The sequence below is a fragment of the Saimiri boliviensis genome, chromosome 6 (assembly GCF_048565385.1).
Source record: "Saimiri boliviensis isolate mSaiBol1 chromosome 6, mSaiBol1.pri, whole genome shotgun sequence".
NCBI classification, from domain to species: domain Eukaryota; kingdom Metazoa; phylum Chordata; class Mammalia; order Primates; family Cebidae; genus Saimiri; species Saimiri boliviensis.
In genome coordinates this window covers 58,930,969-58,953,086 of record NC_133454.1, presented here as the reverse complement: position 1 = coordinate 58,953,086, position 22,118 = coordinate 58,930,969, and the positions used below count along the sequence as shown (strand labels likewise).

At 43.4% G+C, this 22,118-nt stretch overlaps 1 protein-coding gene across 3 annotated transcripts in view; it reads right to left on the bottom strand.

Annotated features, from left to right (window-relative positions):
• The window catches only part of GRAMD1B (GRAM domain containing 1B), a 269,620-nt gene extending 253,764 nt beyond the window's left edge, over positions 1-15,856 (bottom strand). Inside the window, exon 1 of one of the 3 annotated variants that reach the window (XM_074400747.1) lies at positions 15,537-15,856. Coding sequence is in view for 1 of the 3 variants with exons in the window: in XM_074400755.1 (XP_074256856.1) it covers positions 15,537-15,562 (26 nt within the window). In the remaining 2 variants the exon portion in view is untranslated. Of the gene's footprint in view, positions 1-1,826; positions 1,843-15,536 lie in introns of those variants that run through there. The other 2 variants (XM_074400755.1, XM_074400748.1) reach the window with 2 other exon arrangements.
• Positions 15,857-22,118: the final 6,262 nt, after the last annotated feature.

Genomic DNA, 22,118 nt, shown 5'->3' with positions numbered 1-22,118 from the left:
CCTCTACAAAGAGGAGAGGCCTGATAAATCGTTCTTTGCTTGCTCATTTCTTTCTTTTTTTTAAATAGAAACCAGCTGTTGCTATGTTGCCCAAGCTGGTCTCAGACTCCTGGCCTCAAGGGATCCTTCTGCCTCAGCCTCCTGAGCAGCTGGGATTAACAGGTATGAACCACCATGCTGGCTGATTTGTTTCGTGTAATATAGTTGTGTAAAAAGCCCAGGCTCTGAAATCAGACCTAGATTTGAACCCCAGATGTGCACACCAGTAAAAATAACCTTAAGAAAGTCCTTTAGTCTCCCAAATCCCAGTTTCCTCATCCCTAAAATTGGGAAATTAGTAATACTGACTTACGAAGTGTTGTCAGTTATGTGAGATCATGAAGGTCCTATGCTTAGCGAAGTGTTTGGCATATAATAAAAGTTTCAATAAAATATTGCTAATAAGAAAAATAAGTAAAAGATGATTAGTGACAATGATGATAAGGATGGTGAAGATCATGTTACTTCCAAGATATTAATAGATCAGACCTGAATTAACACCAAAGTCAAATGAACATCCTTTGTTGAAATTTTGTGACTACTTTGCTCTTTGTGACATTGGGGAAGACAGATGCCATCCTGTCCCTGGCTCATGGCAATGCAGCACCAGACCTTAGATTATGTTTTAATATAGCTCATTCCTAGGATTGCTTCTCCCGTATCTGTCATTGCATAACCCAAGCACTCAGCCCAGGGTGAAAGCCCATTAACCCTACCCTGAAGTGAGCTAGAAATAAAAGCAGAGGGTCGCTGTCTATTGCTTTGCAATAATTTAACCAAATAGCAAACAAGTACACCAGGAAGCTGTTATCAGAATAAAACTCGAAGGCTATAATGCCTGTAGGGTCAGTGATCTCAAGGATGCGAAGGTTGTTTATAACTTGCCCTTCCTGCGTTAGACATCAGTTAGGCTGCTCTCAGGCATTTATTCCAAAGATAGTAAATCTGTGGTTAGAAATCTCTGGACCTTAATGATACCCCTTAATGAGCCATATTTGAGAGATGGCTCCTTGAAACTCTGGACTGTGGTTGCAGCTAAAAGTTCAACAGAGACAGTGGTTTATTATAGAGAGGAAGGGAGCTATAAGTAGTAATGTTTATTTTGCATTACCATTTTTTGTCTCCAAGACTCAACAGCCAAATGGCCTACCTCGTAATACTTGGCTCAGTTTGACTGGGGCAAGGGAGAATGAAACACACAACATGAAAGTATTTGATGAGTTATTTAAGAATAGACAGAAACACTAATATGGATAACAAAGAAACAATCCACACTACAAACACATCATTTATAACATTTTGGAAGCAGTTAATAGCATTTGAACAGACCAGGAAAATCATCAAACCGTAGATACCACTGATATATTAAAACACCTGCCACATCTCACATTTCTCTACACGGCTGGCATGTCTGAATAGCTATTCAGTAAAGCTATTAACATGGATGACTACATGGCTGTTAACTGATAGTTTGTCCAGATGGGATTCTCCCTGGGGAAAGCAATATTGGAGAGCAAAATAATTAGCCAATAAAAAACAATTCTCCAAAATGACCACACATGCCTTATAGATAAGCTCGGGGATCTCAAGTTCTAACAAAGAGAGTCTATCTGATTTTGTTTAGGGTTTCACAGAATAATTTATTAACTCGTGTTCTAGGGAGGCAGAGGGGTTACACTTTCTTAGAGGACTCCCTTAATTTTCTCACAGCAATTTAATTGGTTCCCATTCAATTTCTTGTTCATAGTCAAATAACCTCCTCCTACCTAAGTATGTAAGAGACTTACCTTGGAAATTTCCTTTTTCAAAGAATATTTTATCCTCTTCCAGTATGCCTTTTCTGCAAAGTGACAAAAATCCCAGAGTTAGGGACATTTGCTTGGTCCCTGTTTCTGTATTAATACGCATCGAATCCACCAAACTGACTGATGATGCCCTGAGCAGTGACTTGGGAGAAAGAACTTCTACCTTTTCTGAAAGGGAACGCCAGAGTTGTAATAGCACTGATTAAGTTTCCTCTCTGGGGCAGATCACAGAGAGTCTGTGCCACACCTTGGCAGATCAGAAGGCAGGTAACAGATGACTGGCAATCAGAGAAACAAGTGCCCATGCTATCTAAAGCTCATCTACACCCCTGCGCCCTCCAGCTGTAAGACTAGGTAAACCTTACTGCTGCTTGACATAGTTCTAGCCTCTCTGTTTAATAAGAAACCAGTGATATTTTAGAAAGAAAGCTCTCAATTATTATTATTATCTTTATTTTATTTTATTTTTGAGACAGAGTCTCACTCTGTGGCCCAGGCTGAATTGCAGTGGCGCGATCTTTGCTCACTGCAACCTCTGCCTCCGGGGCTCAAGTGATTCTCATGCTTCAGCCTCTTGAGTAGCTGGGATTACAGGCACGCGCCATCACATCTGGCTAATTTTTGTACTTTTGGTAGAGACAGGGTTTCGCCATGTTGGCCAGGCTGGTCTCGATCTCCTGGTCTCAAGTGATCTACCCAACTCAGCCTTCCAAAGTGCTGAAATTACAGGCATGAGCCACTGCACCCAGCCAGAGAGCTCTCAATTATTAACACAAATCCCTGCCTGTTGACAGAGAGTGACATATTATAAATAATCAAAAGATAAATTTTTATTTGCTATTCATATGCATATGATATTAAAACATGTGGTGGTAAGACAAAATTTTCCTGCTCAAATTATTTCACCTTAAACACACACCCACCAGAAAATGAGGGAAGGAGGAGAAAGGTTTGGTGGGCACCAATTAAAAACTTTCCAAGATAATCAGCTTGTAAGGCCAATGGAGAACCAGAATACTTTACACGTTGCCACACAAGCTGAACCCTAGATGAGAGCACCATTCAACACCACCTCAGAGTCCCCTTCTCCAGCAACTAGAGGGTGGAGGTGGACCTCCTCCCCAGATTGCTGCAGAGCACTAAATTCTGTATCAGGAGATGGGGGTGCTAGTCTCAAACCTACTCCCAGACAGTTTTCTGAATCTGGATGAGTGATTTCCGTTTTCTCAGCTTCATTATCTTCATCTGTAAAAGTTTAAGTGAGATAAAAGTCTAGGTTCCTAAATGGCCAGGAACGTATAAAGGTTAATCCATAAAGGTCAACTGAGATCCTAATTTTTAGTATTTCTTATCCAGAATTCACCATAAAACCAAGTAACATCTGGATCATTAGGACACTCTAACAGATTGTTTTCTGCGTAATTGTGTTTGAAGTGTAAATTGAAGTGCCGGGTAATTACATTTAAGCTCCTACTGTAATAACAGTGAACAGAACCACCTGTAAGGCAGGATAACAGGCTGACCAAGAAAGGACATTTTAAAACCTTGCTTCAGTGCTCTGTAATCAATGCAAACAAATAAACAGGCAGATAAAACACAGCAGAGATTTTTTCCCCCTGATTTCTAAAGCTCTTTTTGGATGATCTTGGTTGTTCACAGAATCCCTAGATATCTGTATTCTTTTGCTATTTGTATGTATAGCAGAGACACATGTGCCAGCAGTCCCAGCTACTCGGGAGGCTGAGGTAGGATAATCACTTGAGCCTGGGAAGCAGTCTACAGTGAGCCGAGATCGCACCACTGTGCTCCAGCCTGGACAACAGAGCAAGACTGACTCAAAACAAAAACCATATCAAAAAAAGAGGTATCTTTTTTTTTTTTTTTTTTTTTTTTTGAGATGGAGTCTTGCTCTGTCACCCAAGCTAGAGTGCAGTGGCATGATCTCAGCTCACTGCAACCTCCACCTCCCAGGTTCAAGTGATTCTCCTGCCTCAGCCTCCCTAGTATCTAGGACTACAGGCATGCAGCACCACACCCAGCTAATTTTTGTATTTTTAGTAGAGACAGGGTTTCACCATGTTGGCCAGGCTGGTCTTGAACTCCTGACATCAAGCGATCCACCTGCCTCAGCCTCCCAAAGTGGTGCTAGAATTACAGGCGTGAGCCACTGCACCTGGCCAAGAAGTTAATCTCTTGAGGTGACTTCCAGGGATCCTTCACATCTGCACTTCTGAAAGTACGACTCATCTTTGCTATTTTCCCACTTTCTCCAAGAAAGGGGCATTCCTTCTTTCGCCTTATGGGTGGTTTTTTTTGTTGTTGTTGTTGTTGTTGTTTTCTTTTTTTGAGACAGGGTCTCACTCTGTTGCTCAGGCTGGAGTGCCCAGACTGGAGAGCAGTGTCAGGAACTCGGCTCATTGCAATCTCAGCCTCCTGGCTCAAGCGATCATCCCACCTCAGCCTCCCAAGTAGCTGGGACGACAGAAGCATACCAGGCACACCTGGCAAATTTTTGAATTTTTAGCAGAGATGTATTTTTAGTAGTTTTGTATTTTTCGTAATTTTTGTATTTTTAGTTTCACCATGTTGCCCAGGCTGGTCATGAACTCCTGGCCTCAAGCAATCCACCCACCTCGGCCAACCAAACTGCTGGGTTGACAGGCATTAGCCTGCGCCTGGCCACACCTTATAGAGTTTTAATGAAAATTAAATAAATTGATAAATGTAAAATACCTAGCACCAATGCTTGGCAAACCATTAATATCGGTTCTCTTTCGTTCTTCTCTCTACAAATTTAATCCCTCAGTTTCCTTTGTTGATTTGTTCTTATTTTTTGCTAGATTCAGTTACCTTCTGAGTTCTCAAATTTCTCTTAGCTGTCTCTTCTTCTTTCTATATTTGTGACCTCTCCCTATCTATATATTTCTTATTTACTGATAAACATATTCAAGTGATTTCTTCTTTTCTTTTTAGAGACAGGATTTCTCTCTGTCCCCATGCTGGAGTACAGTGGTGCAATGATAGCTCACTGCAGCCTCAACCTCCTGGGCTCAAGTGATTCTCTCAACTTCAGCCACCCAAGTAGCTGAGATGGCAGGTGCGTGCCACCATAACTAGCTAACTTTTTTATTTTTATTTTTGTAGATATAGGGTCTCACTTTGTTGCCCAGGCTAGTCTTAAACTCTGGCCTCAAGTGACCCTCCTGTCTTGGCTTCCCAAAGTACTGGGATTATAGGTATGAGTCACTGTACCCAGCCTGATTTCCCTCTTTTGAAAACTCATTTTTCTTTCTTCTTTCCTTTGTAAGTTGTTATTCCATCTCCTTTTATTTCTTTCAAATATAAATTGTAAGGAGCTCAAACTCTCAGCTGTCTTCAAGTCTTAAGCTCTGTACAATGTTTCTATCTTGCTCCTATCCCATATGCTTCCCCTGTACTTCATTGACACTATTTCTGCCAAGACTATGAATGAAACCCCAAACCTTCACTCCAATGGCTGCTCTCCAGTCCTCATCATGCTCAAATTTTTATTTTATTACCTTACTTTTTTTTTCTTTCTTTCTCCTTCTTCTTCTTTTTTTTTTTTTTGGAGACAGAATCTTGCTGTGTCGCTCACGGGGGCTGGAGTGCAGTGGTGCAATCCTGGCTCACTGTAACCTCCACCTCCTGGGTTCAAGTGATTCTCATGCATCAGCCTCCCAAGTAGCTGGGATTACAGGAGCACACCACAACACCCAGCTACTGTTTGTATTTTTTGTAGAGACGGGCTTTCACCATGTTTGCCAGGTTGGTCTTGAACTCCTGGCCTCAAGCAATCTGTCTGCCTTAGCCTCACAAAGTGCTGGAATTACAGGTGTGAATCACTGTTGCAGCCTTACCTTATCTTTCAATCCTGCCTTTTCAGTATACTTCATCTCTAGTTATGGCCATTGACCTAGTTCAGATAACATCAAGCTAGAACGATATACCGCCTAGGACTTCTCCTATTTCTTCCCACAGCCTTGACCATCCACCTGCTACCAAATTTTTATGACTATTCTTTAAACTAACTCTCAGATCTGGATGATACTTTCCAATCTTTCTTGCCAGAGTCTAAACTCTGTCAAGTCTCGCCTGGACCACTCAGCAGCCCACTTTATGGCATCCGGACATAACTTTGGATTGTCCTTGTTTCTATTCATCTTCCACGCTGCTTCTAGAGTTATATTCCTAAAAAACTAATCTGTTCTTCTTACCCTCTGCTAAAAAAAAAAAATGGTGTTGCCTCAGTCAGCTACAAGCTGCCTAACTGGACCTTCACAAGCAGTCTCCGACTCAACATGCCGACCTCATTGCAGACGCGTTAGAGTCTGACTAAATGACTCTTCGTGAACACGTAAAGTACCTCACGACTCCATGTTTTTCACATGCTATCCCATCTGCCTGAAATACAGTTTCACCCTTCTCCGTCTGGATCACGCCTACTCACCTTTTAGAACCAGCTCAAATATAACCTCTTCTGAAAAAGCCTTCTCAGATTCAGCTGGGCTGTTCTGCTCACTGCTCTGGACTCGGTGTTCCTATGACACTTTGTTCTTTTTTTTTTTTTTTTTTTTTTTTTTTGAGACTGAGTTTCGCTCTTGTTACCCAGGCTGGAGTACAATGGTGCGATCTCGGCTCACCGCTACCTCCGCCTCCTGAGTTCAGGCAATTCTCCTGCCTCAGCCTCCTGAGTAGCTGGGATTACAGGCGTGCGCCACCATGCCCAGCTAATTTTTTTTGTATTTTTAGTAGAGATGGGGTTTCACCGTGTTGACCAGGATGGTCTCGATCTCTTGACCTCGTGATCCACCTGCCTCGGCCTCCCAAAGTGCTGGGATTACAGGCTTGAGCCACCGCGCCTGACCCGACACTTTGTTCTTACCTCTTCACGGTGATTAGCAAGGTGTCTGACTCGTCTGCCTTGTTTATCTTCCTTACTAGATTGTGAGCTATATGAAGAAAGAATTATGTCTTATTCAACTCTGTATCCCCAAGACTTACCTTGTTTCTAGTTTTGTTTCGTTTTTGTTTTTGAGACAGGGTCTTGCTCTGTTGGCTGTAGCACAGTGGCACAATCATGGCTCATTGCAACCTCAAACTCTTGGGCTCAAGTGATCCTCCTACCTCAGCCTCCCAAGTAGCTAGGACTACAGGTGCATGCCACCATGCCTGGCTAAGTTCTTTATTTTTGTAGAGAAAGGGTCTCACTATGTTGCCCAGGCTGGTCTTGAACTCCTGGTCTCAAGCGATCCTCTCCCGTTAGCCTCCCAAAGTGCTGAGATTACAGGCATGAACCACCACACCTGGCCCTTTGTTTCTTATTTAACAAGTGTTTGTTGCAAGAATATAAAAGGATAATGTGGGGGAAAATGACAGAAATAAACAAGAACAGAATAAAACTGGAGTAAGAATACATTACACCCTGTCCACAACTGGTAGAGATAAGATACGCTAGTGGAAAAGAATATCCTAGAAGACAAGAGCACTTCACCAGTGCTCTGAAAAACCTAGATTCCAATCCATCAATGCACTTCTTTCCACTGCCCACAGAGGAATAAAATCCATAAAAAGTACAAATGTCTGTGTTCTTCTTTCTCCCATTTCATGCTTGTTTGTACTGCCTTTCATCTTCTCTCAAGATCAGTTTCCAAAACTTGATCACATTTCATCATTGATACCTAAGTTAAATCTGGCTGTTGCTAAGAGATACCAGGCTTCAGACAGAAAAGTCAAAACCCATTACTAGCATTATACACTCAGGTCCATGGGGCATACAGGTTTCTTGAGAATGATACTTTGGGAGAAAGAAAAGGAATAGGTAAAATTATGTTTTAAACCTAATTTTATAAGTCCTCTAGCTTCATCACAGTTGGGCCAACACTCTAAGAAAATAGCCCTACTGTTCCTGCTAACTTGTTCCTGCTTTTTGACAAGCGAAAATATATCATTCAGCTTGGGTTGATCTAACTGCTAAATAAAGCCATCAGCACTGTCTTTTTTACCTGGGTTTGCACTTTCTCAGACAAATAGCAGGAAGCTCCTGCAAGGAAAAGACAAGCCAGGACCAGAAATTAGCATTTTCTATTGATTACTGCCAACTGAGTTCAAATGGAGGGAACAGCCCCAGCCAAGATGAACAAAGACTTCAAAAAGCCAATTCGTAGAGGCTTAAATCCTAAAAGACTTGCCTCTGCTCTCTTTTAGAAGTGGTAGTCTCCCTCAAATTCTGTTATAATTTCTGTGCCTTACAGAAATTTATTTAAACACTGGTTCAGCTGGAGCAGGCTATGGGGCAGGAGTCACCTTTAAAGATAATCTACAAAAAAAAAAAAAAAAAAAAAGGAGAGATATCATAATTACAAGGAGCATGTATAATGCCAATTTTGATTCAGCATTTTCTCTGACTTAGATGTCAAGAAAACTTGGCAGTGAGTAACGTGTCAAAACCTAAAAGAAATTCAGTGGGTCTCAAGAAAATTGATATAGGCTACTTCTCTGTTCTAAATTCCTTTCATTCAATTTGCATCGGTATCCATATTTTAGGGAATCCCCTTGTACATCAACTGCAAGGAGGTACCTATAGACTCCTACCTGCAGAGGTGCAGAACTAATGACAGGTGATAGGAAAAGTCTTGAGAAAAAGATGGCATTGAAATGTAGGGTAGGTGGGGCACAGTGGCTCATACCTATAATCCCAGCACTTTGGGAGGCTGAGGCTGGTGGATCACCTGCGGTCAAGAGTTCGAGACCAGCCTGACCAACATAGCAAAACCCTGTCTTTACTAAAAATAAAAATCATCTAGGCTTGGTGGTATGTGTCTGTAATCCCCACTACTGAGAAGACCGAGGCAGGATAATCTCTTGAACTCAGGAGACAGAGGTTGCAGTGAGCCAAGATCACACCACTGCACTCCAGCCTGGGCAGCAGAGTGAGACTCTATGTCAGAAAAAAAGAAAAAAGAAAAAGAAAGAAAGAAAGAAAGAAAATGTAGGGTAGAATCTATAAGGAAAGCATAATGTGGAAAATCATATGTTTAAAAATAGAACATTGGTTTGCCACTTACTGTCAATGTGATTTGAGCCCTCCTGTCCCTAGGCTTCAGTTTCTGCAACTATAACGTGGGTGATAATAATTCCTTATGCAAAATATTTTTATGACAAATAAAGCAACAGAAGAGCTCTGTCAGCATTAAGTCATGATACAAATGACAATTTAGTAGTAATAAAATAAGAATAATGAGGAGTTCAAAGGTGCTTTTATTTATTGGCCATACTCGTGAGAAGATTAACCATGCCATCCTCAATAGGAAAATGAAAACTTTTGGATAAAGACGTGGTATAGCCCGGGTGTGGTGGCTCATGCCTGTAATCCCAACACTTTGGGAGACCGAGGTGGGTGAATCTCCTGAGGTCGGAAGTTCGAGACCAACCTGACCAACATGAAGAAAACCCGTCTCTACTAAAAATAGAAAATTAGCCAGGCAGGTTGGCAGGCACCTATAATCCCAGCTACTCGGGAGGCAGAGGCAGGAGAATCGCTTGAATCTGGGAGGCGGAGGTTGTGGTGAGCCGAGATGGAGCCACTGTACTCTAGCCTGAGCAACAAGAGCAAAACTCCATCTCAAAAAAAAAAAAAAAAAAAAAAGACTTTGTATAAATTCTCTACTTCCAAACAAGTTGAGAAACTCATTTTGCAAATTTGTTTTTTAAAAGACTGGAGCCTGAAGAGATTCAGGGCCCAAGTACAGCAGTCTGGGGAAAATGTATGCCAAAGAAGCAATGGGGACAGTCATGTTTAGCTTGTGGGACTGTGAAACAGTACTCAACCTGGATCACGGCTAAGCAGAGAGACTTGAGAGATGAAGACTTGGACCTGGCAAGCCATATTCTGAAACTGACAGTAGTAAAGGAAGTCCTGACCTGAGTTTATCTTCTTCCTCAATATGCATAAAAACATTCCTTGGCTTCAAAGCTATGCCAGATGAACTGCCTGAATCAGATAGGCAAGAACAAAGAAGGGTGAGAGAAAATGCATGCTGATGCCTGATTAGAGAAGGAAAAGGAAAGTGGCTTCTGCCTTCCCCGTAATGGAATGTCAATCCTGCATTTCCTCAGGTCTTTGAGCACACACTCATATGGCTCATGCCGATGCTCTCAATCGCTCCCTGAGTCAGAGACGAAGATACCTCTTTGTAGTCACTGCAGGGAATAGTCTCTGGCTAGTAAGCCTGTTTCATTTCAGAGGGAAAGATCAGCCACTACAAGGCTAGCAGGCAGGAAGAAGTGCTCCTTTCTGAGTCCAACTGTTCCACACATCACTCCCTTTGAAGTCAGACTGACTCAACATCACTCCTTATTGCTATCTAGTCTAGGTACTGAACTTGTAAAAACGGCATTTTAAAGGTTAATAGCTGGGGGATTATATAACCCTTCAATATAGAAGGAAAAAGAGCCCATAAATACTCTGTTTAACACAAGCACGTGCCTGTCAGTGAGAAGCCTTCCGAACAGCCTCACATTTTTACAGCTACCCAACCAACCATGTCGGATTAATTGGTCCCCTTAACATGCATTGTTGGTTTTGGTTTTTGTTTTCCTTCAAAAGAATGGTTATGTGCAAAGGGGCATGCATTTAATTGCTACTAAATCTTCTGGGACTTAAGGAAGTAAGTTCATGTCTAAACCAATAAAATATCATCTGCTTTGGGTTGTCACAAAGTACTAGATGTGCATCATTATGCTGACTGCCTAAGCACTGTCCCATCAGCAAAGTGCAGACCAGCTCCCCTAACCAGGCCAACAAAAAGAGTGAGTGCCCAAATTCTAAGCAAGGCTTCCACTCAGGGCAAGTTCAGCCAAAGTGAGCCATTTTTAGCCGCCAATGAGATCTCCAAGGAGAACTGAACCATGAGGGCTCGCAAAGTCTGGAATCAAACCCAGTGCCAAAAAAAAAAAAAAAAAAAAAAAAAGAATATGAGAGAGAGTGTGAGAGGGGAAATGCTAAGCTCCACCAGAATTCAGTTAACTGGGATTCTTCCTGCTAACAGGCTCAACCAAGCCAAAGAACAAGGTTCCTTTCCGACTTCTGCCCACCCTCATCAAAGTCATTCTTTACAGGCAGTTGTCAAAGCCCAGGCTTCATGTCTGCCACTCTCTTAAGGATACCTTCTTATCTGATTAAATAGAATATTATGCTAAATATTCAGCCACCCTGGCACTGGCTGTGTGGGTGTGCTGGATAAAATCTTCATGAAAATGCCATCACAGGGTCATTTGTTTAATTTCCATTCTGCAAAATATAAAAATAGAACGAGCTGCCGTGAAGGGTTGAGGCTTGACAGCTTCAATGAGAAGCCTCCAAAGCACAAAAACCACGCTGTTCTGCTGGCTCGCTTGCATTCTCCCTCTGCCAGAGAGAAACGGGGAGAGAAAAAACCTGAAAGCAAGGTGCTGCTTTCACTTGTCTTCTGCTCTTTTCCCCTCTTTGGCCTTTTCTTGCATTTGCTCACTGCATCTTCCTCTTGTTCCATCTGTTTCCTCTCCCTCCTCCTCCTTGGCTTGCTTCCCCTCTCCACCACCCCACCCTCCCCTCCCTCATCATTTCTATGTGTCATTTCTCTTTCTCTCTCTCCCAGGGACTGGTTCTTCTCCCTTGCTTCCGGCACCCTCACCAGGGCTGCCCTTGCCTTCCGGGGCAGCCTGAATCTGCAGGACCACTGGGTCTCACAAACTTTTCTAGGAATGCTCTCTTTCATCTCCGCCTCTCCCCCTATCCCTTAGCCCTTCCCCAGTCCCAGACATGAAACATATCTAGAAAGATGCGATTTGAGAGATCAATTAGATTGGATGGCAGACGAGCTGCAAATATGGCTGTTTTATACTTCCTCATCTAGATAAATATGTTTACTATCCATTAAGTTCAGCAACTCATGGGATGGGGATGGGAGCGGGGGCAGGCAGGTAGTACATCACTGGTCTTGTGCTTTGTATAAATCAATTTTTATTTTTATCAAGCTTTAAAAAAATAAATGCAAGTTGTACTCTCCAATTCCAATCCCTGAAGCCTATAGCCACCCCCAAATTAACCCTGTTGCAAGCCTGGCTCAGAAAGGAAAAACTTCTCTTTTACCAGAGGCTCCAGAGTTGCACCAAAAACCCATGAGGGTGCTGAAAGGAGGAGAAAGATACTTCCTGCTTCATGCCCATTAGGATCTCAAAAAGGTCTGACTATTTGACCTAGTTTCAAACCAAAGGATTCAGATTGCTTTAAGCCACAATGGCTCACACTCAGTTTTAGCTCATTCAATATACCTGGAATATTCCTAGAATGGGTTCTTCACCTGTGATGCTTATGAACAACTGGAGATATTCCTCTCCCCTATTTTGGACTGCCAGCAACTTTCTGAAGATAGCATTTTTGTTGGTTTAAGGAAAGCCTAAGAGAAAAGATGGTTAATAGACCACTATGTCACAGATTCATCAATGTCAACCCATTCTAGACAAGTACGTAAATATCATATAGATCTGCACTTGAGTCTGCTGCCAGTGGTCCAACATCTAATAAATTCTATTCTCACACCTACCAAATGAGGCTTTAATAAATCAAGGTAACCCTCGTAAGACCATGTGCCTATTTACGATCCATTTCCTAAAATATACTTTCTCTCTCTCTCTCTCTCTCTCTCTCTCTCTCTCTCTCAGTAACACTGTTTCCACCCCTCCTGCCTCTTATTAGCAATGTTCATTCATTATTCAGATGTGCAGTGCAGACCCACCAGTTTTGAAGCAGAGCAGATACTAGAGTATACCTTACAAGTCAGAGTCTGTATACACTGAAATAAAGGGTATATGGAACTCTTGCAGCTAGAAGACATGTGCAGTGTTTCTGCTTTGTAATTGGGGAACTGGATCAAATCAGGAAATGAAGGTTTTTATTATCATTTGAAGAATGACCATGCCTAGACAGAAAAAGAAATGTGTTTCCTGATGCACCAATCCACAGGTGCAAAAGGGTGAAGGAGAGGGAGAAAGAAAAAATCTTGATCAAGCTGAAAGATTCATGAAAACCAAAACAGCAAGAGTATCTTGCTGCAGACACCCCCAGAGAAAGTGACCCCTTCTGCATGGCAAGCAGAATGGGTGATAATTCCTAACAGTATTGTAAACAGCAGCCCAAAGCCACAAACCCTGAAAACTACATGCCACCTGTGTAAAAGCAGCAGACAGTGGGAGCAGCGCAGTGGAAACAACTCTGGAGTGCAGCTGCAGACCTAGGGCTGTTGATTTCAGTGACAAGCATACATATCACAGATGTGTGTGTTGAGAGGGGTCACCAGTGAGCTAATCTACAAGGACATCAAATGACTACTATGGTAGGAAAGCAAAGGCTGGAAGGTGATGACAGAGACAAATGCCGTCTCCTTAGAAAGATGTGATTTCTGCCGGGCACGGTGGATCACGCCTGTAATCCCAACACTTTGGGAGGCCAAGGCAGGTGGATCACGCGGTCCAGGAGTTTGAGACCAGCCTGGCCAACATGGTGAAATCCTGTCTCTACTAAAAATGCAAAAAATTAGCCAGGCATGGTAAGAAGTGCCTGTAATCCCAGCTGTTAGAGAGGCTGAGGCAGGAGAATCACTTGAAACCAGAAGGCGGAGGTTATAGTGAGCCAAGATCGTGCCATTGCACGATCCAGCCTGGGCAACAAGAGTGAAACTCTGTCTCAAAAAAAAAGAAAGAAAAGAAAAAAAAGATGTGATTTCCTTCCAGGCCTATGATCATTGAACACAGCTCATCAGGCAATCAAATAGGGCACTCAATTTTTGTGACAATGTCAAACTGGCACCCCAGTTTGGCTAGGTATTGATCAGTTGCTCAAATGGTTTCTTTCCAACAGTATCATCAAAGCACAGCACCAAATATCCAAAACTAAACAGCTTTTGAGCATGGATGGAAAAAACTAGAACTGCCACATGCCCTTGTGAGATCCTGGGTCTCTTGAACACCAGTGACACCCAGCAGAACTCTTCGTCCAAATTGCAGGGTGAGAATGAGTTCCCTGAGCAAGTTACAAATAAATGCGCCAAAGGAAGGGGGCTTCAGGCAAACAGTGGAGACCTCGCTGTACACCGTCAAAGGCAACTAAAGCTCTGAGATGCAGTGAAGGTGACATGGATAGGGACATCCAGTACAAGCAAGAAACATGATTTTCAAGTCAGGAACAAAGGTGGAAGCCATAGTTGAATAAAGGGAATAAGAGTTACATATCTACAGTTTTCTGTCTGATTTCCTAAATATTATTAAATGAAAGAGAGAAGAGAGAGATAGGTGTGTTTTATACTAGGAATCATGAGTGCCTCTCTTTGACTATGACTGTTCCGCAGTGAGTTTCTATATCAGATTAGGGATACAGTGGGACCTCGGGATAGTGTGTAGAAATGTAGCTTTTTCAACCTGTTTCTACTATTCAGTTTCCTGAACTCCAAGAGAGAGCCCCAGCTGAGATCTATCCCTCTAAAAAGTTCCCAGGAGGAGGGCTCCTCTTCCATAAAACACTAAAAACACTATTTGTATTTCAAAAAGGTGATGTGCCCGTGTAGGCGCTGGCAGAGGAGACAGCTCAGCCCCCTGCACAAATTTCTTTGTCCTCGCCCAGAGTAGTGGGAGTTTTACATCTGCTGCTGTCATGAAACATTTTATTATTTTTTTTACAAGCCTTTTTAAAAATTAGTATTTCCTAGGAGGAAAAGAAATCTAGAGATTTTCCAAGCATGCGTGATATGTACAATCCTCTCACCCTACCCCCTCTTCAGTACTGGGCCTCGGGTGGAGTTGTCCCTCACAATTGCTCCAGGCCCACCAGAAACCAGAGCCTGGGTCCACACAAGCAACTGCTTGTGCAGGTGACCTTGGCGCCTGTGCATCCTGCTGAGGAACTTTTTGAAGAATGAAGTTTCTCCAGGCATGAGGTTGGCTGATGGGCGCAAACAAGTTGTTCGGGCTCTAAAAACTTCATTCTAATGACCACACCGTCTCATTCCTTCATCTACTCCACAAGAGTAATGCTGTTTCTTCTTGGATGGAACCTCTCACGTCCACCCTTGGAAGAAATTAAAAGTAGAGCCTTTCTCTAGTCTCCCTAAGGAACCCCCATGATGTACACTTCGTCTTTTTGCCAAATCTCGGACTTCTACCATGCAAGCAGAATAGGTGTAGGACTGATGGGGCAGCCAGGCAGGGAGATGGCAGCACTGCCCAGAGCGAGGGAAGCCAGTGCTTCCAGTTCAACTATTGCCAGCAAGGTAGAGAGAAGGAGACGCAATCTCCACGCCCAACCCTGTGCTCACCACCTGTTCTGTGCACATCTTCAGTACTGAATGGAGAAGGAAGCCGGTTCCGCCACCTCCAGAAATTCATGAAGGAGAGACAAAGTGGTTTCCTGGGGACACCAGCTCTCAGGTGCTGGACATCTCAGCCAGACCACAATCCATGTTAATAGCTTTACCTTGCCCTCAGGTAACTTTGATGTTTCGCTAAGAAAATTCGGAAGTAACAGCACCCCCACCCCCCACTCCAATGGTTCCACAGCCTCCAGTTTCACCGGGATCCTCACTGTCACCCGGCATCCAGGCGTGTTCCTCCTGGGGCTCAGAAAGGTCAGGAAGTTCTTACCTGGATCTGCTGGGAGAGGCACTCATATGGACACCCGCTCCGGGCGCGCGGCGGTCAGCGGCGTCCAGGGCACACCAGCTGCTGGCTACTGCTCACCACGTCTCCCCGCGAGCCTGGCTTTGCAAAGAGGAGAGCCGGTCCCATCTGGAGGAGGAGAGGAGGAGCGCGGAGCCTGAGGACACCCGAATCCGAGCGGCGAGGTCGGGCCAGAGCCCAGCTCCGCGCACTAGCGCTGCGCCGGGGCGCGCTGCACCCTCGGAGCCGGGACAGCAGCCTGCGCCCAGGTGGGGCGGGGGCCGCTGGGGCGGGAGGAAGCGGAACTCCCCCGCTCTCCGTGGGCTCGGAGCTCCCGCTGCCTCCAAGGCTAGGTGTCACTGCACCGCGTTCCCTCTTTCTCTCTTTATACTGATATTAGCCCCTCCCTGCGCAGCCACGTTTCTTCAGTATCGGCCCTGACTCTACCTCTGTGGTTTCCGCTCCCGTCTCCCGCTCGCCGGTCTCGGTCCCTATCTCCCCACTGCCATTCCCCCTCTCTCCTCTCTCCGTCGCCCTCCTCCCCTCACCCTCCCTCTCTGGGTGAAGCCTGCTCTCAGGATTCTCCCGGTATTGCCTCGCTCCAACATTTAGCACTGCGGTGTAACTCGGGGACACAAAACCAGACAGTTTCTTTAAAACCAACCTTTAAAATCAGACCACCAAGTTTAGTGCGGAAACCAACGCCAGAAGCGCCGCTGCCTTGCAGCTAGGAGGAGACATTAGCCCATCTGGAAATCAGATTACCATGTTCCACGGGAAGAGATGGAAAGGGTGTAAGAAGGCAAATGGCAGAGATTAGCAGGAGTGCACAGGTGACCCGCAGGATCTTCAGGATGGGGAAGCATCCGGACTGGGTAGTGTCGAAAGCGTCACCCTGCAAAACAAGACACCAAGGAGTCGTCAGGTTCAAAGCGCTCATTTTGCAGATGAGAAAACTGACGCTCAAAGAGGTCTATTGGCTGCCAGGATCACACAGTTAGCTAGGGAAGCAGAGACTTGAGTTACCCTATTACCAGGGCAGGCATCCAAGTTCCCAAACCTGGAAAAGAACACGTATACATATGTGGGACTGGGTGTTGGGTGGCCTGGGAGGTAGGGTTGTCAGTCTTTATGCCAAGGGCATCTGTGTCTCTGGGAGGTTGCCTGAACCTGTGAAGAAAATGCAATCAGCTGATTTCCAAGTTAACACCCCACTCTTAGCAGAACCACTTCCAAGCCCTCTCTTCTAGGAAGACCATGAAGAATGAAAAACGCCAGAGGTGCCATGGTGCTGATTTTGTTGGTGACCATTCTGAAAACTTGAAAGGGCGAAATGACAAATTCTTTCTTCATTGCTTTCTTCCAGAGATCCAGCTAACAAGATCCGCTTCATGAAACCCCCATTTTCCACTTATTATTTTCCATCCTCCTCTCCATCTTTTATGTCATTCTAACCACTCTCTGGCACAGATATTTTTATATTTCCCACAAAAGAGACACATTTTCCCCCATTTGCTTCTTACACCCACACTAAAATACTACCTGGTGGTGTCAGCTTATAAATCAAAAGAGATTTCTCACTGGAAGACCGCCAAGCGGATTGCAGCAATAATTTTCCTTTCCTAGAAGATGTTGTTACCCCTGGCAGAGTCTTCTTCCTCCCAAATGTCCTTCCCTCGGGCATTTCACTGGACTCCTCTGGAACTGCTTCTCAAGGCACCCTCACCCTCTCTCCAGCTCCTTCTGGCTAGGTGACTTCCAATATTTTACATGCACTCATACACACTCTTTTGGGAAGCTGTGATAACCTATTCCACAATTATGAGCACTGAGGTAACTCAGAGAATAACAAAACTTCCTTGCAATTATACTATTAATCAAGAAGAGTTATTTCAGTCAAATTGTGGTCTTTGAGAAACAGATTGATGCATAAGAGTTTGAACTCTGGAGCTGAAAATAAGAAAGTTGGGCTGTATAATCTCCAGTCCTCCTCGCTCCATGAATCTATGACTATGGATGGATCTACAGGACATGATGAAAAATTAAAACACATGGAAAACACAGCCAGGCATGGTGACTCACACCTGTAATCCCCGCACTTTGGGAGGCCAAGGTGAGCAGATCACTTGAGGCCAGCAGTTTGAGACCAGCATGGCTAACAAGACGAAACCCTGTCTTAACCAAAAATACAAAAAGTAGCAAGGTGTCATGGCACACACCTGTGCTCCCAGCTACTTGGGGGACTGAGGTATGAGAATCGCTTGAACCTGGGAGACGAAGGTTGCAGTGAGCTGAGATTGCGCCACTGCACTCCAGCCTGGGTGACAGAGCGAGACTGTCTCAAAAGAAAACAAAAAAACAAAACAAACAACAAAAAAAAAACACATGGATAACACATTCCTAGATTCTGGGACATTAAAATTAAAACAACCCTGGTCTGTTAGTTCCAACCTCTTGATCTCCAATTACCAGAAGTGTGATTCTGAGCAAGTTTTAAACTTTTTAAAGCTTCATTGGCTTGCAAAGATGAACATAACATCTGTAAATTTTCTGGTACATAGTAAGTGGTGAATAAAAGTTGAATTACTCTTCTTCTCTTTCTAAACTGCACAAAACTGATCTCTACCTGGAAGCATTCCAACTACATCTCAGTCATTCACATTCTCATTAATCCTCTACCTAAGAGATCCTTTTAAAATAGTTTGTTTCATTTAAATGTACTTTTACCTTTTTCACATTCCCTCTTTTATTTAGCAAAAATTTATTAAACATTTATTATGTGCTGCCAGGTACTATATGCTGCTCTAACCTACATGTATTTATTTTATCTAATTTAATATTCTTACTGGGTACCATGGCTCACTCCTATAATCTCAGCGCTTTGGGAGCCCGAGGCAGGAGGATTGCTTGACTTCAGGAATTCTATATTCACAACGCCATCTCTACAAAAAAAAAATATAAAAATTAGCCATGTGTGGTCGTGTACACCTGTGCTCCCAGCTACTAGAGAGGCTAGGTAAGAGGATTGCTGGAGCCTGGGAGGTTGATGCTGCAGTGAGCCATGATCACGCCACTGCACCCCAGCCTGGAGTGACAGAGGGAGACCCTGTCTCAAAAAATACAATAAAATAAAATTCCCAGAATTAGGAATGTTTTCTTTGTTTTAATCTTTCATCATGTCTGGTGAATGTAGCCATAGTCACAGATATATTGAGCTAGAAGGAGGCCTGGAGATTACACAGATCAAATTTCTCATTTATTTTTTATTATTTATTTATTTTTTATTTTTTGAGACTGAATCTTGCTCTGTTGCCCAGGCTGGAGTGCAGTGGTGCGATCTTGGCTTACTGCAACTTCTGCCTCCTGAGTTCAAGTGATTCTCCTGCCTCAGCCTCCTGAGCACCTGAGCGTACAGGTGCACGCCACTATGCCCAGCTAATTTTTGGATTTTTGGTAAAGACAGGGTTTCACCATATTGGCCAGGCTGGTCTTGAACTCCTGACCTCGTGATCCACCCACCTCAGCCTCTCAAAGTGCTGGGATTACAGGTGTGAGCCACCAAGCCCGGTCCTCTCATTTAATTTAATGTAATTTATTTATTGTGAGATGAAGTCTCACTTTGTTGCCTGGGCTGGAGTGCAGTGGCACTATCTCAGCTCACTGCAACCTCACTTGGTGAGGACATTCAAGCGATTCTCCTGCCTCAGCCTCCCAAGTAGCTGGAATTATAGGCATGTGCCACAACGCCTAGCGTTGTGTTTTCAGTAGAGACAAGCATTTCACCATGTTGGTCAGGCTGGTCTTGAGCTCCTGACCTCAAGTGATCCACCCTCCTCAGCCTCCGAAAGTGCTGAGATTACAGGCGTGAGCCACCACGCCCAGCCAACTTTCTCATTTTACAGCCCAAAGAGGAAAACTGACATACACACATCAATAAAGCTGAAATGGAGCTAGTCTCTGGCCTCCTAATCCAGTGTCCTTCGCACTATGCAAACATTTCTTGACATCTGTTCCATGGAACACTATCTCCTTGCGATATGAATAGATGGCACTCCAACAAAGGGTTCTATGGCCAACTATGTTTGGGAAATAACGAGTTAAGCAAAGTAAACTATTTTTCATTTTGTTTTGTTATTTTTTTTTAATTGCAAGACTTTTCAGAACTTTTACTATATTTATGGGCACTGTGAATTTCCAAGAGAGGGATATATAGTGTCTCCGTTATTAAACACTGAATCAGGAAATCCCCTTCTCACAGAACATCTTGAGGAACTAATGATCTAAGACACAAATTTAGGGAACACTATGCTACACCCTGAATACACTAGCAACCCAGATGACTGCACAGTCTTTGTGACCTCCACAGAGAAGACTAGTTAGTGTTAACTCATCCTAGGCATTTGGTGAGTGCTATTTCTAGGTCTAGAAACTTACCAGGTTAATGCGCCCTTAGATCAAAGGGGAACATGTCACGTTGGGTGTGCTTTTCTCTGAGTTCCTTGCTTGGCGTGAAGAAAGGGGAAGCAGTTGCTTCAGTCCATCTCCCGTTTGACAGACTTGGCCAAGCCGCAGAGGCACAGTTCTTCTGCCCCTGCTTTTCCCTTCTGTCCCCTCCAGGGCAACTTTTCAGACCATTTTGGCTGTATAGCACAGTGGTTAAGAGCATGGGCTTTTAAGCTAGACCTCTCTAGGTATTTATCTCATCTGTATTTCTTACTAATTTGGGGATACTAGACAAGTTGCTTAACCTCTTAAGCCGCAGTTGTCTCATTTATAAAATCAGCATAATAACACTCAGCAACAATAATTGTCGTATTCAAACCCCTGGCACAGAGTTAACAACCAAAACTCTAGCAAGTATTCCTAAGAGTAATAGCAGTGGTAGTAGTAGAGTGAGTAGTCATAAAGCATAGTTATCAATATATAGCTTGATGATACAGAGAGTTGTGCTGAACCGAAGAGCTCACAGAACCCAGAATGCAGTCAATCTTTCTCTTTCTTTTCTTTCTATGCAGTACTAAGCCTATTACAGTCATCCCAACAACTGCTGTGTCCTACCAGAGCCAAGAGGAAATGAATGAGTAAGCTCCAAAATATCTCAGTAGTAGATACTTTTGAGCAAGCCCAGAAATTAACAAAACAGGATATTAATTGTTCATATAATTGAAAGCCTCCTTTAATTGAGCAGTTACTAAACACCAGGCACTATACTAGGAGATTTACATTCATTATCTACCTATATCTATATCAGTATCTGTTTCTGTATCTATATCTATATCTATATCTATATCTATGTCCATATCTAGCTATACTCCTTACAGCCACTTCAAGAGAAAAGTAACTATATCCCTATTTTGAAAATAGAAAAAAAAAACTCTAAAGTTTAGAAAATTTAGGAAGTGAAATGAAACACCAGATCAATCCAATCACAAAATGTGAAACTGCCAGCTTTCCTGTAGCCATTTCAGCCTTAGGGGAATGCAGGCATATTGCGTACTAGAACACACTTTATGGGACATGGTGGGAGTTGGGAATTGTTTCTCTTTTTCTGGAGCAATTGTGGAACAGATGTTAATTAATGCCCAATTAAGTTAGAAATGGAACTAAGCAAATTAGTTTCTCATCTGTCTCCCCCAAGGTCCTGCTCACTGGATTCTGTGTCTGTCAGCCTAGAACATGTGAAGCTTCCAGGGCTCCCACTAGCCCACTAAAGGAAAACAGGGTATTAGGTGATCAGAGAGGACATTCTGTATCAACAGAGAAATAAAGACATAATTTTCTTCCTAACGTTAGTAGGAACACAGCATGTGGAATAAGGACAGTGAATAAATGCTTCCTGTCTCCCTCTCATTCTCATCCAAAATATCCTTTTGGACCCCTCTAGATGACCCTACCCTTCCTCCCCAGCGAGAAAGCCACGTCTAGGGCAAAAACGTGACTCCTTCTCCGCTAAATCACTGTAATCAGCCAAAGCTCATTCTTCCCAGTTCCTTCTCAGTGGGGTTAAGTCAAATCATCAGGTGCCCTTTGGTAGAAGCCTTAGGATAAGAAAAGGGCCGATTTTACCCTCTCCAGGAGGTCAAAACCCCAACTCCTGACACAGAACACAACATTCTATTTTTGTTAAGACAATTTGAAGAGAAACAAGCTAGTAAGAGAGAAAAGGCAAGAGAGAAGAGCAAAAACTTTGTCATTTTCCAGCAAAATATAACAAGAAACTTCTACAATAAAAATGGGACCCGCACAGCTGAGACTGGAGAGGACAGAAATGCCCAAATGTCCACATTCTCTCTTCAGAGGATTCCACTGGTTTTCTCTTTCTTAGAAAGATCTGTTATGTGGATGTGTGGAGGTGCATGAATTAAGGGGCCAGGGTGGGCAGGGGGTGGATAAAATGCCAACATTTTTAAATAACTACTGCAACATTTCAGATATTCTACTAAGTGCCATCGTTATAAGATTTTCTGTAACCCTCACAATCACCCTGTGAAATTAGTTTAATTATCTCTACTTTATAGAAAATACACTGATTCTTGACAAAGGTTAAGTAATTTACCAAACCCACAC